The 13,832-nt window shown below is 34.7% G+C and overlaps 1 protein-coding gene across 1 annotated transcript; it reads right to left on the reverse strand.

Annotated features, from left to right (window-relative positions):
* Positions 1-1,203: 1,203 nt before the first annotated feature.
* Positions 1,204-5,182, reverse strand: LOC136809908 (pleckstrin homology domain-containing family A member 1-like). The gene is made up of 6 exons (XM_067066471.1): positions 4,991-5,182; positions 4,631-4,732; positions 3,813-3,950; positions 3,401-3,463; positions 2,804-2,969; positions 1,204-1,311 (listed from the first exon to the last, which is right to left on the reverse strand). The coding sequence occupies exons 1-6, from the start codon at positions 5,126-5,128 to the stop codon at positions 1,232-1,234; spliced, it is 687 nt and encodes a 228-aa protein (XP_066922572.1). The 5' UTR covers positions 5,129-5,182; the 3' UTR covers positions 1,204-1,231.
* Between the last annotated feature and the right edge of the window lie 8,650 nt (positions 5,183-13,832).

Below are 13,832 nucleotides of genomic sequence, written 5' to 3' on the forward strand. Positions count from 1 at the left end.
ATATTGAAAGAATGTTCGTTACCCACAGAGAATCGTTGTATGTAGTTAAACTTAGTTGTTTTAAAAATGCTGTGTAAGCAAAATGTGAAGAGATAAGTTAAATGATGTTTTTTTTAAATAAGGGTATACTTTGCACTTGATGTTTATACACTGTTTCCGGAAAACGACGTAATAGATTCTATCCATACATGCATTGCTTCTTTTGTAATAATAAATTCGTAAATCCCATCCCGCTATTACTGGACATACTGTACATGATATCAACAGATTTTTGTTTCTATTTTCAAGATGTTTCTGCATAGACTCTATAGCAGATATTATTTTGAAAACTTTTACAAGTGAATCTTGTGCATTTACTTTTGATTATTTTATTTGATTATTATGAAGGTGTATTTTATATAAAAAAGATAATTTACAATTTTATTAAATATATACAAAACGTTAATACTAAAGCTAATTGATAAAGATTGAGTAGTTTTTGGTCCTGGACCATGGAAACTAAAATCCCTTGTGATTCAAGTTTTTTTTAATTGTAGTCGAGATTCAAAAAATTAGAAATTACCTTCAGTGGATTAATTTCTGCGTTTTTGCGAATTTTGGCCATTTTGTGAAATTTAATCCACGTTAAAATTTTGAAGACCCTTGATTCGCAGGAATGTTACAAGCGAGAAAATAAAAGTTCGCGAAAACAAAGGAATAACCAGGTAGACATTCTCAAAAGTTTGCAATCAAAACACATAACGAGTTAAACTTTTCATTTCAATTTTAAACTTTCAATCCCTAGTAACCTCCTAAGAGTACCTTCCTTGTGGTTTATTTGAAAGATTTTGAGTGACTTTGTCTACCTTCATCTCTTTTCTAAAATTATTCGATTTACATGGTGGTAGTCGCGAAATCAAATAAAGAAGGCCTAATTCGCGAAATTTTTTAATCCACTTGAAATTTTGAAGACCCTTGATTCGCGAAAATTAATCCACGCGAAATTTTTAAATTCTCGTCTCGTAAAAACAAATCCACTTAAAGTACAAAAAATAAATATTTAGATTTATATATCCCCGAAACAATGTGACCCGCCATTCCATCGTACATATTTAACCTGATTTAACGGAAAAATAAGCCTTAGAAGGCTTGCTGGAACTTGGTATTTGCATATCGACACCAACATCTCGTTCCATTCATTTGTATCAAACACATTTGTATCCATCTGAACTAGAAATCATTCTGCATACTCCTAATAATTAGGATTGTGGGGTGGTTGAGGTGTAATTGGGGTGGCAGTGTAGGGTGGCGGTGGACTATCGTGTATACAATCTGAATAAGAATTGAAATAATGTATAAGTGTGTAATCCAAAGATTTCGAATTAAAAAGTCGTCTTAGATTTTTTCAACCAAAATATTCCCTTAGTGATAACTCGTATTTTAGCTTTTAAAAACTCATGGTTCCCACTGGGATGTGACCACTTCTCCTTAAGGGCTCTGACCATAGTCCAAAAATTGATTTTGGTATTTGAACATAAAAGTTATATTTCAGGTTCCTTAACACTTTTAACAAAGAATTGCCTTTATAAATTGCTTTTTAATCGAATCTCTTAAGAGTAATTAAGAATTTAATTGCAAAAATGACGTTATGAACTTTAAAAAGATGTTAATAATATGTTGCATCACCCTCTTTTACAAAAAATGCTTAGTTTTAATGGGTAATTAACTTTTTTGTTTCAAAATTTCTTTACACTGTCCTCAAAGAATTGAACTATTTTAAATTTTGCGGAAAATTTTTCTAAAAAGATGTGTCAAAAGTTATGACTGTTTTTTTAAGCAAAATCCAGGTAAAAAATTGATGAAAAACCACTATTTTGAAGATTTCGAGACAAAGAAGCATTTACAAAGATTTTCCGCAAAAATTTTTATTGTTCGGTAAAAGATACACCATCTACTGCGAAAAATTTTTCAAAATGTTTTTTCTTCGCCGAAACTAAGCTCTTCAAAGTTGAAATACTCTTCCTCACAAAAGTCTTCATTTTCTTCTTCATCAAATTTTTTCAATGCAATTTTTGAATTTTCAGATTCAGGAATAGTTTGTCTAACAGAAAATGTATAACATGCCATAGTTTTGTTGGTTACATCAGTCAGAAAACACATTTTAAACACGGCAATTATGAAAAATTCACTATGGTCAGAGCCCTTAATTTAGGTCTCTTACACTCCCTTATTTTCATCCGACACGCTAAAGCTTGTCGGGAAATTTTTCAACATCTCATTCTGGAAGATTTAGATTACGAAATTTCGCAAAACCGCGTCAAGGATTTTGCAGCGGGAGGCCCTCGTTTTCGGGAATGTTTATGTTTATGTGCGCACATCAAAGGCCAACTATCATTCCTCTCCGATGGGAAATTGACCGCTCCTTCAGAGCTTTAGCATGGGCGGCCGCCAATCCACCATCGGAATATCAGATAAATGTTTTCTCCGTGACACGTGGCCTACGTGACCTAAACTACGTTCTAGTCGGGAGGAGAAAATAGAAAAAAATATCAGAAATAAAGAAGGAAAACACTCCGCCATCAGGTTATTTTGCTCAAGAGTTGATGTTAAATTGCCATACAAAAAAAACAACTCAAACAATGAAAAGTTTAAGATATTATCAAGTTTCGTTCGCTCCATTTTGTCCTTAAATTTATAAAAACCAACCGATAACACCAAACATGACAACCCCACCTAGTGTAGTGGTTCGCACAATTTACATTTTACTACCAAATTTCTTTAAACATCAGATTTATCCCTTGGAAGAAAGCGAAAAATCTTTTACCGTGTGGTGTGTTGGAATGATAAGCAGTGTGGTGTGCATCGTTCATCAACTCCCTGTACGGTGAATCGTATCTGGGCGGTGCTTGGGCGTTATTTGGATACGCATGTGTGGGAGGGAAAGGGGCAGGTGGCATTTGAGGCGCTTGATCTGCCGGAATCATTGGATACTAAGACAAAAAGTAGAGAGTAAATGTTAAAAGCCTATTTTTGACCCTGGTAAATCTTCCCTTTCCTATATTAATTGGGCTGCTTTGTCTGGCTTTGAAGGTTTTAGTTTTACATAAGTGTTCCAGTTTCTATCAGACACTGGCTTTAAATCAGGCCAGTGTCTCCTATTGTTAAGTGTTCGAGTTTGTGCTGAATAAAAAAAAATTGTTTTCTCTTTCTCTTTCTGACCAATCTTACCCCACATTCGTGTCCATTCAATGTGAAAAAACTTGAGATTTAAAATTGACGGGTAAGCAAACGATATCACTTTGTTTAAAACAAAACCTTTAAGCAATTCCTTGTAAAGTCGTTTTTACGAACGGAAATGCGCTTTCTTGTAAGCTTACTTCGAAAGAGTAAGGAACCTAATTTTGGCGTGAATGATGATTACCTGCGCGGGGTTGACCATAAGAGGAACAGTAGACAAGGCTTGCATCCATGATACCATTTCTCCCTATGAATACAACGGGATAATTATTTGGAAATTTAAAACGCAAAAATTAAATTTGCTCAGAAAGTCATAGCGTAACAAACACAATGTCCTTCAGTTTAGAATTAAAAAAAGGAGTGGAAGTCCAGGGAAATACAATCGACTCTCTCTAATTCGATCTCTTCAAAGGACCAAGAATTTTCTTCGAATTAGAGAAAGTATTTTATACTAACTCCTGGCTGAGGGCCAACATTTCAGTTCGTATTATAGAAAGATTCGAATAGTAGATGTTCGAATTAGAGAGTTTACTGTAGGATTAAAATTAGCTACTACGTGAATGTTTTCTCCCTTCGAGGATACCGGATAAACATACCGGTGAACTAGCTTGGCAATACCAGATGACTCCACTTTTCTGTACTATTTCGAAAACATTGTTTCGTCCAGGGTATGCAGTACTTTGTTTGACCTGTGTGATTTCTCCACGTGTAATGGTGGCTACTGGTTGGTGACTCTAAAAATCAAGACTGGTTATGTTTGATACATGCATGTTTGGTTTGTACGTCTGATGATTGCCGTAAGGCATGAAACCTGAAGAAATGTGCTACTTCAAAATTTTGAAATAAATTTGCTTCTAAAAGATCTTTGTTACAAATTGACTTTTAACAATCATTTATTTTATAACTACTGATGTGTTAAGGCCCCGGAGGGCGGGCATCCATATGGTCCGAACCACGGCATGTGCCGCCCTTAAAGGTAGGTTTTTCTAGACCCCGCTAAAAATGTACAGTACATCCTACTTTTGATAGAGGACAATACAAGGGTCTTCTTTTAGCTGGATACGCCGTAAGGGTGTGTTTTTTAAGAACTGCTGAATTGGTAAATGCACTGTAAGGGTACCTTTTCACTGCTCAAGGGCTGCACTGAAATGGGTCAGATTAAAAAGCCATTTTTGAGGCGGCACATGCCGTCGTTTCGAAATCGAGTGCCCCCCCCCCGAGGGTTAAGACTATCTAACAATTTACAAAAGCTTTTAGAAAGAAATCTAAAAAAGAGTGCTAGGAAAAGGTCCAAAAGGTCAGCTAACCACAAAAAAGATGCATGGTTTTAAAGTTTTAAAGTTAAACATTCAAACGCTAATCCAATAAACAAGTAGAATGAGACTTTTAAAAACAAACAAAAGATTCGACTTACGTGTTTTGTTTCATAATAATGTAAATAAGATCTTTCCAATCGAAAATATCTTTTGCCCCATCCACTAAAAACGTTCTTGTACTTTAAAAGTTCCCCATCTTTCTGAAAAAATGAAGATAGTCAAAAATATCAAAACAAATTAGCTTTTAAAAAATTTCTTTAAAACTTCTCTATGACTTTCCAAAATAACTGAAATGAAATCTTTGACCAAAGTGGACAATTATAAAAAGAGGTACAACAGCTCAGTAAAAGGAAAGACTTTTTTGACAATAAGCACTATTCCACCTGTATTTTTTTAAGAAAGATCCCTTATAAAAATAAGGTCATAAATATTTTTGATAATAATAGCGGATCACTTACCCGTCTAATATCATCAGCTGGCATGACTTGTATCAATCTACTGTGTGTTTCACTTACACAACTATTGCTGACGTGTTCACGCCGGCTGTTATTGTTATTATGGGAGGTGTAAACAAGTGTACTAACAGGTACACCCATTATGCAATGACCATTCTTTTATATCCCTCATTATTGTTGTTTAGAAATTTGATCTGAAACATTAAAGAAATGGAAATAGTAGAATGCTAATTTCAAGAGATGTTTTGAAAATTCCAGACATTTTTTGAAACATATAATCAAAATCTACATGGTAAAAAAAAGAAAACTTGTAAAAAATATTTTTTTTATAGTTTAAAATAGTTTTTTTATTTTTAGCTCTCAATATAATTCAACAATCTGTGACAAATAAGTGTTAATAATAATATCAATGCAAAATTTACAAAAATATATATTACATTAAACGTTGTTTTTCAGTCCAGGTTTCTTAAAAATGTATTACAGTCATAAAATAATTGAAAAACTGAAAATTTGGTGGAAATATAAAACAGTTAAAAATTAGAAAGCTTTAGAAAGATGAAAATGGTCTTGTTTTAATATAATATCGATCTTCTGTATTTCAGGGTCAGTTGGGACTGTAAAACAACTTATTGAACTGGTTTTTTCTGAATCTAGGTCTGGAAATCATATTTCGGTTTGCTTATACGTCCAAAGAGATCTAAAATCCTGAATATTTTTTCCATGTCACCTTATAGGACGATATATAACATACAAACAAAATTTCAAATAGTGCATTATTCATCTGATTTGAGATAAAACCATTTCATTCTTTTTTTCCAGTCCTCAGATATTCATTATATTTATCATTGAAATCCTTCCTTTGTTGAATTCCTTTTTCACGGTTTTGACGTCTTCTTTCCTTGGTGTCTTCTTCAAAACACTTTGCTAGTTGAAATTTCAGTTTGTTACATTTACCAAAGAACTTTCCGATCACGTATTCTTTATGACAATTTTCAAATGCTTCGATAATGTCAGTGCAATTCTGGTGTAAATGTGGTGAAAGTGAGGAATGCATTTATGTTTTTTTTTTCTCTCTTAATAAAATCTAGAGTGAATAATTTAAGTAAAAGTCATCAATTTCAGTTCCTTTGGAGAAAAAAAATTTCACTGTGTAGCCAATAATGATATCCTATTAACTGGAGCTATAATATTGTTCTTGTTTGTTTGTTTGTTTGTTTGTTTGTAATTATCATTTATCGTTTATATCTATTGTTTATTGTTTATCTTAGTATGCTACTTAGATCACATGTCAATAATTTTTCCGGCAAGGACAATGTGAACTTCCTTAAGAAAAGGATCGATACAGTTTTAAATTATCGATTCCATCAATACAAACATAGGCCTTTTGATAGACTTTTATCGATAAAATTTTAACAATCCCAAGTTAACGATAGAAAATTAGTGATAGGAGCTTTATCCATGAAAATCAAAGTGTCCTGGCAGGTTATCATATGCCAATAAAGGTGTCTATCTATGATTCGTGGTTATGTTAATTAATGACTTTGGAAGTTCGGTGAAATGGTGGCCGAATGGCTGTCCCATGTTCTGTCCCAAGTTAGAGCAGTTGACGGTAACATGAAAACCAGAATATGATTTTTCAAAGGGGGTCAAGACTACGGGTGCATGTCACTAGTCCGACACTTTCTAGTCCGACAGAAAAATAGTCCAAATCTATAAAATAAATTTAGAATTTAGAAGTCTTTTTTTCCGACGTCACTTTGTCCGAAACGATTTTCGTGTCGAATTTGATAGGGTTTTTAACTTAGATATGTTAATAATAGTCATTTGCAGATTTGACATAATTAGAAATAAGGGACCAATCAAATTTGCACAAAGATAATTTATAGCAAAAAGAAAGCACCGCCTTTAAAGGTGCCTTTTTGCATGTTCAGAATTATGCTATAAGGGTTGTAAACCACAAACCTTAATTCCAGCCTCCCCCCCCCCCAAAAGAAGGTGTTGTGCGCAATTTGTAATACTGCGCACATTGTAAATACCTTGGCAGATTTTTAATTTGCGCGATTGTAATCTGCGCAGATTGTAATACTGCGCAAATTTGTCTCTCAGCCCGCAGAGAATATTCTCTGCGCAGATTTGTAATTTGATTGATATTTTCATTGGTAACAATCTATTCTGCAACAATGCATTAAAAAGACTTAAAATAATACCCAAATAAAGTTGTGATTATTGAGCACATCGAATAAATAATCAATTAATATTTCTTTTCTAAGCAGTGCTTTTATAAGAATCTTATCTGGTAATTTAAAAATTGTTTATGAGAATAGAGCGGACATAATTATTTATAAGAAATTCAAAATCCCATGTTTGTATTGAAAGAACCAACTGCCAAAAGCCATTTTCATTAGATTTAAATATATTGATTCGTTTCTTATAAAGTTGATGCTTATAAGAAAAATGAAAATGCTTAAAATTATTCCCAATCCCATGTTTGTATTGAAAGAACCAACTGCCAAAAGCCAATTTTCATTAGATTAAAATATATTGATTCCTTTCTTATAAAGTTAATGTTCATACAAAAGATATACAACTTTTGTGTGATTTTCTGATTATTTTCTCAGTCTTTTTTTCTAAACTTTTCTTCGTGGGAAAACATATGCCCTCAAAGTAAAAATCTAAATTACAAATTACAAATCTGCGCAGAGAAGTATTACATTTCTGCGAGCTCGACGTTACAAATGCCAAAGTTTATTACACCTGCGCGGTTTACAAATCTGCGCAAAAGTATTAAAAATCGCGCAGCATACAAAATGCGACCGCAAAAGGGTCCCTAAAAAACAAAAAATCCAATTCTTGCTTTTGAAAGCCTACATAATAAGGCTTCCCAAATTTAAGAAAAGTGGCTTTAGGGGCCCACCTCAAAGAGTTTTTTTAACTTTGGATTTTTATAGCACGTGGCTGCTTATAAAAGATGTGCCTCCTCTTCAGCTATTCATATTTCGTTTTATATGTTTTTTCTGACGCATTCGTCAAATTCAACGTCAGGAAATTTTACTGTCAGACTAGAAAGTGTCCAACTACTGACGACCTCCCAAGACTACAAACATCAGTTTATCAGATCTAGCAAAATAATTAACGTCACTGTCATCAATGACAATCAAATGAACAGTTTTTTGTCAAGAGCCTTGTAAACATTAATAGGAAAACTACTGAAAGGAAGAAATTAGGGGAAGAATTCTATCAAAACTTATTGACAAAGAAAGTAACCTTTTGAGGTGGAAATAAGAGTTTTTCAAAAAGTTTTAGTTCTTGAGATGTATCAATTTGAAGTTCCAATTTTACGGCTCCTTTGGTAACAAGACTCCCCAGCTAAATTTCACGATTTTTTGGCACTCAGTTTCGATTTCGCTCAACCAAATCTCGGCAAGGTAGCTAGCACGCATGTACGAAAACCAAAAATTGGGGTTTTACCTTGCGGGGCCTTGAAAATCAGTCAACCAGCTTTAAACTTTTGTTTATTACAAATGATGTGAAAATGATATTGAAAAATGGTTTTCACCTTGGAGGTGGTATTGTCAGTAAGACCCCAGAGTTGGCAACCATATTGAAGATGGGAACGAAAAAGAGCATATTAAATATTAACTTAAGGTTATTGTTGAAACATAGTGCCTGAGCTTAGATATAATACCATTTGTTTTGGCAAGTATAGCTGATAAAGATGTGGTGTGGGCTTTCCAGTTGAGGTGCATGTCAATCAAAACGCCAAGATATTTGATATTTGAACTGTTGAAATTTTTCTACCAAGTAAAGAAAAGAACAAAGGAATAATTTGTCCAGTGTAAGAAAGAAAATTCTGTTGTTTTCCCAGCCATTTTGGAGGATCTAGGTCACGATTGACTTTGTGCAAAGGAAAGAGATAACTTAAAATGTCAAATTTGGTATCATCAGCGAAATGAAAAGTTTTCACCTGAACGAGTTGCATTGTGAAGATCTTAATATCGAATTCAAAATAAGATAGGTACTGAACAGAGCCTTGTGAACAACCATGGGGATTTTTTAAAGAGAGGTATTAGAGAATAGAGACAAACTGGGATCTGTAGATAATATGATCTAACCAGTCTTAGCCTTTCCCTACCCCTTTAAATTAGAATAGAATGATCAACAGTGTCAAAAGTCTTTTGCAAATTAACAAAACACCACACACAAGTTACCACATTGAAAGATTTCGAATACGTTCAACATTTAAGAGGTATGGATGGTTGTGAGACCTACGAAACGAAACTGCCGCTCAAAAATACTCGTGAGAGTCTAAGAAGTAAAAGTAATAATAGTGTTAGGCTGTGAAATAGTTTTATGGTAAGTTATTATGTGTGCTTGCCTGGGTTTCCAAGTTTTAGAAATCCTGTCAACAAGGTTAACACACAGACTGTGTTATAACATTCGTTTCCAATAAATCACCTGCACCAAGCTCTACAATCTTATACTTTGATAGGTGAGGTACCAGGTGTTTTCTGAAAAAACTTTTTTGTATTGCTCTTTCAGATTAGGAATTTGTGTGAATCGTGGTTGTTCCCAATCTTCTTCTGTTTCATTTGACCCAAGAAAGAAATCGCACACTGTAAGATCGGAGATCTTGGGGGCCATTCGACATCTCCTCGGTTGCTGATGACCTTTCCAGGGAATTGACCTCTCAGATAACGTAACGACGCGTTACTAGTGTGAGCTGTAGCCCCGTCTTGGATCCACCAAGCTGTGTTTCTGTTGATACAAAGCCTTCTAAATTCACGCTGGATAACATTGTATCTAGCCATATACTTTAGATATTCCCTCGTATTAAGACGACCTTGAACAAAATGTGGACCAAGAACTAAACACTGACCAGTGACGCCCATCCAAACCATGCCCTGATCTGCCCCTTGCACAAATTCAACATAATGATCATTCGGGTGCCCTTGACCATACTCCGAATAAAAGATAACATTTCGAGTATTAACATCTGAATTCATGCTAAAAATAGCTTCGTCAGAGATGATGAGGTTTGATAAAAAGTTTACATTGTTCATTCTAAGAAACCAGTTACAAAATGTAAGCCTTCTCACAGGATCTCGATTTTTCAACTTTTGCTTCTTCACCAAAACTTAGGGGTGAAATTTAATATCATGAACAATTCGATGAAAAGAAGATCGTGTAAGATTTAAACCATTTCGTCGACATGATCGAATTCCATCTTGCTGTAAATGAAGCTCTGACTAAATTCATGTTTGCTTGAGTCCTCGCAGTTCCCTATCACCCACTTTTTCCTTTGTTTCGATTATGACAAGTCCCCTCCCGGCCAAACTTGCGATACATCGTAACAACGATTATTTTCGATGGTGGAAGGACATTTGGCCAATGCCTCAAAACTGCTCTCATATTGTTTGTTCGTGCATGTTCAATGCAAACCCAGACTCTTTGGTCTACAGTAAGACGAGGCATGTTTTTCTTCAGCTTACTCAAACTTTCTCTTCTCCACTCATATAGACTCGCTAAGCTTTGGAAACTTTTGGAAACATTTTGATAAAAGTTTGTTGCTTGTTGAAACTTCATGCTCATTAATGAATCCCAAAGGAGCTCTAAATGGCAATAAAAATCATTAAAAACGAATAAAACTTTACTGTCAATAAAGTACAGTGTTTTCTAGTCTAATTTGATGCCCTCTTTTTTCGTCTTTTTTCGCTCTTTTTGAAAAAAAAACTTTTACTCTTTTTGTCATAACTTTTGATCTAATGAAGCAATTTTAAAGTTTGATATACCAAAATTTAAGTTAAACCCTCCTCTAAACGATTTCGAAAAAATCAGGCGAGCCCTAAAAATATTTTTGTTTCCGGTCCACCGGGTGACGAAAAAAACACTCACCCGGCCGGCCGCAAAAAAAAATTTCGCTAAATTTCGATCCCAAAACTAGATTTTTTAAAGCACTTGTAGAAGTTAAATGATGGTCTTCTTTACCTTAAATCTGTAGTAACTTGACACCGCTACAGGCTTCGGCATAAGAAAAATTCACGTGTGATCATCGCACGCCTAGATTTTGATTTACAGTGGTCTAGTTCTAGGCATGCAATTATTCAAATACTTAATTTTCATCGTTTATATTTTCACTTGTGTTACAATATCTCTAAGAACTGGACACACTCTTTCAATAAAAACAAAGCTGTTTACTTACTGAAAAGTCCCACTTTGTGAATGTTTCTATTTATTTTACTCACAAATCAGCATGATTCTTTTATAAAAACCAAGTTGTATATAAAAAAAAACATTCTTAAAAGTTGAGTTGCAAGCAAAAATTAACAAAAATAACAGGGTTTAGTTTGAAATGAATAAATTTAAATTTCATTTCTATAGCAATGATCAGGATAAAACCTTCATTCCAAGTAATTTCTAGGCGTGCATTTTACAGTAGAATTTAAAATATCACGTGCAATAAATCACACGCCTCAAAAACTGATTCACGAAAGTTTTCTAAACAAACAAACTAACCCTAACCCTAACGATGATGTACGAAAAACAATGCACCCGGGTGACGACAAAATAAATTTTCACCCGGTCGATGGACCAGAAACAAAAATTTTTTTCGGGTTCACCTCAAGCTATATATTTTTTCACTTTTTCGCAATTTTGAATCAAACAGGAGGAAGTTTTTTCAGGGACACCCGGTATTTTTTGTTTTTTCTAAGATTATGAGCTTGGATTCCCAGGCTAGGCTCCTTTCTATGGTAAGATATTTCAAGCCAAACTTTATTTTACTAAAATTGTGAAATTGTTACCGTGTGAAGTGCGACCCTTTGGCTGCCCTAGCGCCTAGGACAGGATAAAAGTTTCCACAAAGTCCCAGCAAAAACAAAAGTTGGATTTGGGTGAAAATGGCTGAAATTGGGTCTTTGAAATAATTTTTTTTGGTAAAAGCTATGGTGATTCTGCTTGGCTATATGAAAATCTTATCTATGTCAATCAATATTCCTTGTCTTTTTTATATTTATTTGAGATTGATTGCTTTAGGGGCCGCTCACATATAGATTTTTCCCACGCTTAGCGGTCATTCTGATGCTAATTAAAAAACCCACCCACCCCCTACCCTTAGCGTCATATTATGAAATATAACAAAAAACGATGAAAACCTTTTTTTTTCCTTTCTCACTTCAAGTATTGATTTTCCACTGCCAGAAAAGTTTCTTCCCCCTTCTGCTTGCTACACATTTCGCTTTTTTTTTTGTAGTGGTTTCGGTATATGAATTTTGCACAAATTGGTTCCCAGACCCATAACCATAAGTTATGACGCCCATGGGGAAAAAAGCCCCAAACTTTTTAAACATAACGAGCGTCTCCGGCATTTTACTATACCGGCTTATTCTCGATGCCATGGAAAAAGAGACAAATTTGAAGTGAGGATGTTTTGTTAAATCTTGAATATAAAGAGACTGCTACCAGGCTACCTGTGTAAGGGGTCTTCGACAAAAAACTTTCGAATTTTTTGGCATTGGGCTGATAAGCTTCAGACCCCCCCCCCTTGCTCTTATCGACCAAAATTTTCGAAACCAATTTTTACATCTTCAAAAACACAATTCTTTCCAATAATGTCTGCCATTGCGTTGATCTTGCCTTTGTCTATTTGCACCAACATTGAGTTTGTTCATACCCCCATTGATATTGTTAATCAAAACTAAAGTTAAAAAGACGCGATGAAGTCGCAACATTTCGAAGGAAATGGCAGCACGCTAGCCAATGAAAAAAGAGTTTTTTTATCAAAGCTAATTCAAAATTGTATTTTTAAAGTTGCAAATTTTGTGCGCGAAGGTGAAAGCAAGTGAAATTGTATGCTTTCAGTTGAGTTTGTGGACGAAATCAGCAAGAAATTGGCTGAAAAGATTTTCGTCCCAATACTTGTTTTTTTATCGGTATGTAGTTGGACCCCCCCACCCCCTTATCGGCCCAATGCCGATAAAAAATTCGAAAGTTTTTTGTCGAGGATCCCTAAAGTTATAGTTTTCTGAAAATTCTCTTGAGCCTCGAAAACCGATATCTCTAGTAGATTTTCTTAGCATCACTCAATCTAACCCACCTACCCGGACCCCATGATGGGAAAAATTGATAATGTGAGTGGCCCCCCAACAAAAAGCAAGACTTATAATCGAATCAATCGAACGGTATTTTTAATCGAACTTTTTCGAACTTAATTGAACTTTGTTGGCCGATTAATGTTTGACTAAGTTCGGTTGTCGAACTTTAATTGAATACTCACAAATTTCTCAAAATATAAAGTTTGAACTTTTTTAAAGAGACCTCGATAGTTCGATTAGTTTGATTACATTAATCGAACTTAAAATCGAACTAATCGAACTTAATCGAACTTTTTCAAGTTTAATCAAACAAAAATTTGAGAAAACCCGCGTAACTGAAGGCCGCTCCACTTGCGCGTAATTCGATCGCACTTTTTCGAGCAAAGCTTGCACGATATTTGTCAAAAGAAAAAAAGAAAAATGGAACATTTCAAGCGCGCGCTACATTTTTATGACGTAATCTTTTTTTCGAGCAAAAATGAGTAAAGCCCAAGCAAAAGGTGCGGTTGCAGCGCTCGCAAGTCGAGATCTGCAGAATTTTGCAAGACCACGTCAAGGATTTTGCAGCCGCAGGTCTGAACTGAGGAATGCAGCCCTTGTCTGCGGAGTTTTTTGTCGAATTTGTCGAACATTTCTTGTTGTGGAACTTTTTCGAACGGAGTTTTTTGTCGAATTTGTCGAACCTTTCTCGTTGTCGAACTTTGTCGAACTTAATATGTTTTGTCGAACTTAATCGAATACTCACAATTTTAGGG

This window comes from Clytia hemisphaerica, unplaced genomic scaffold (genome assembly GCF_902728285.1).
Source record: "Clytia hemisphaerica strain Z4C2 unplaced genomic scaffold, Clytia hemisphaerica genome assembly, whole genome shotgun sequence".
Lineage (NCBI taxonomy): Eukaryota > Metazoa > Cnidaria > Hydrozoa > Leptothecata > Clytiidae > Clytia > Clytia hemisphaerica.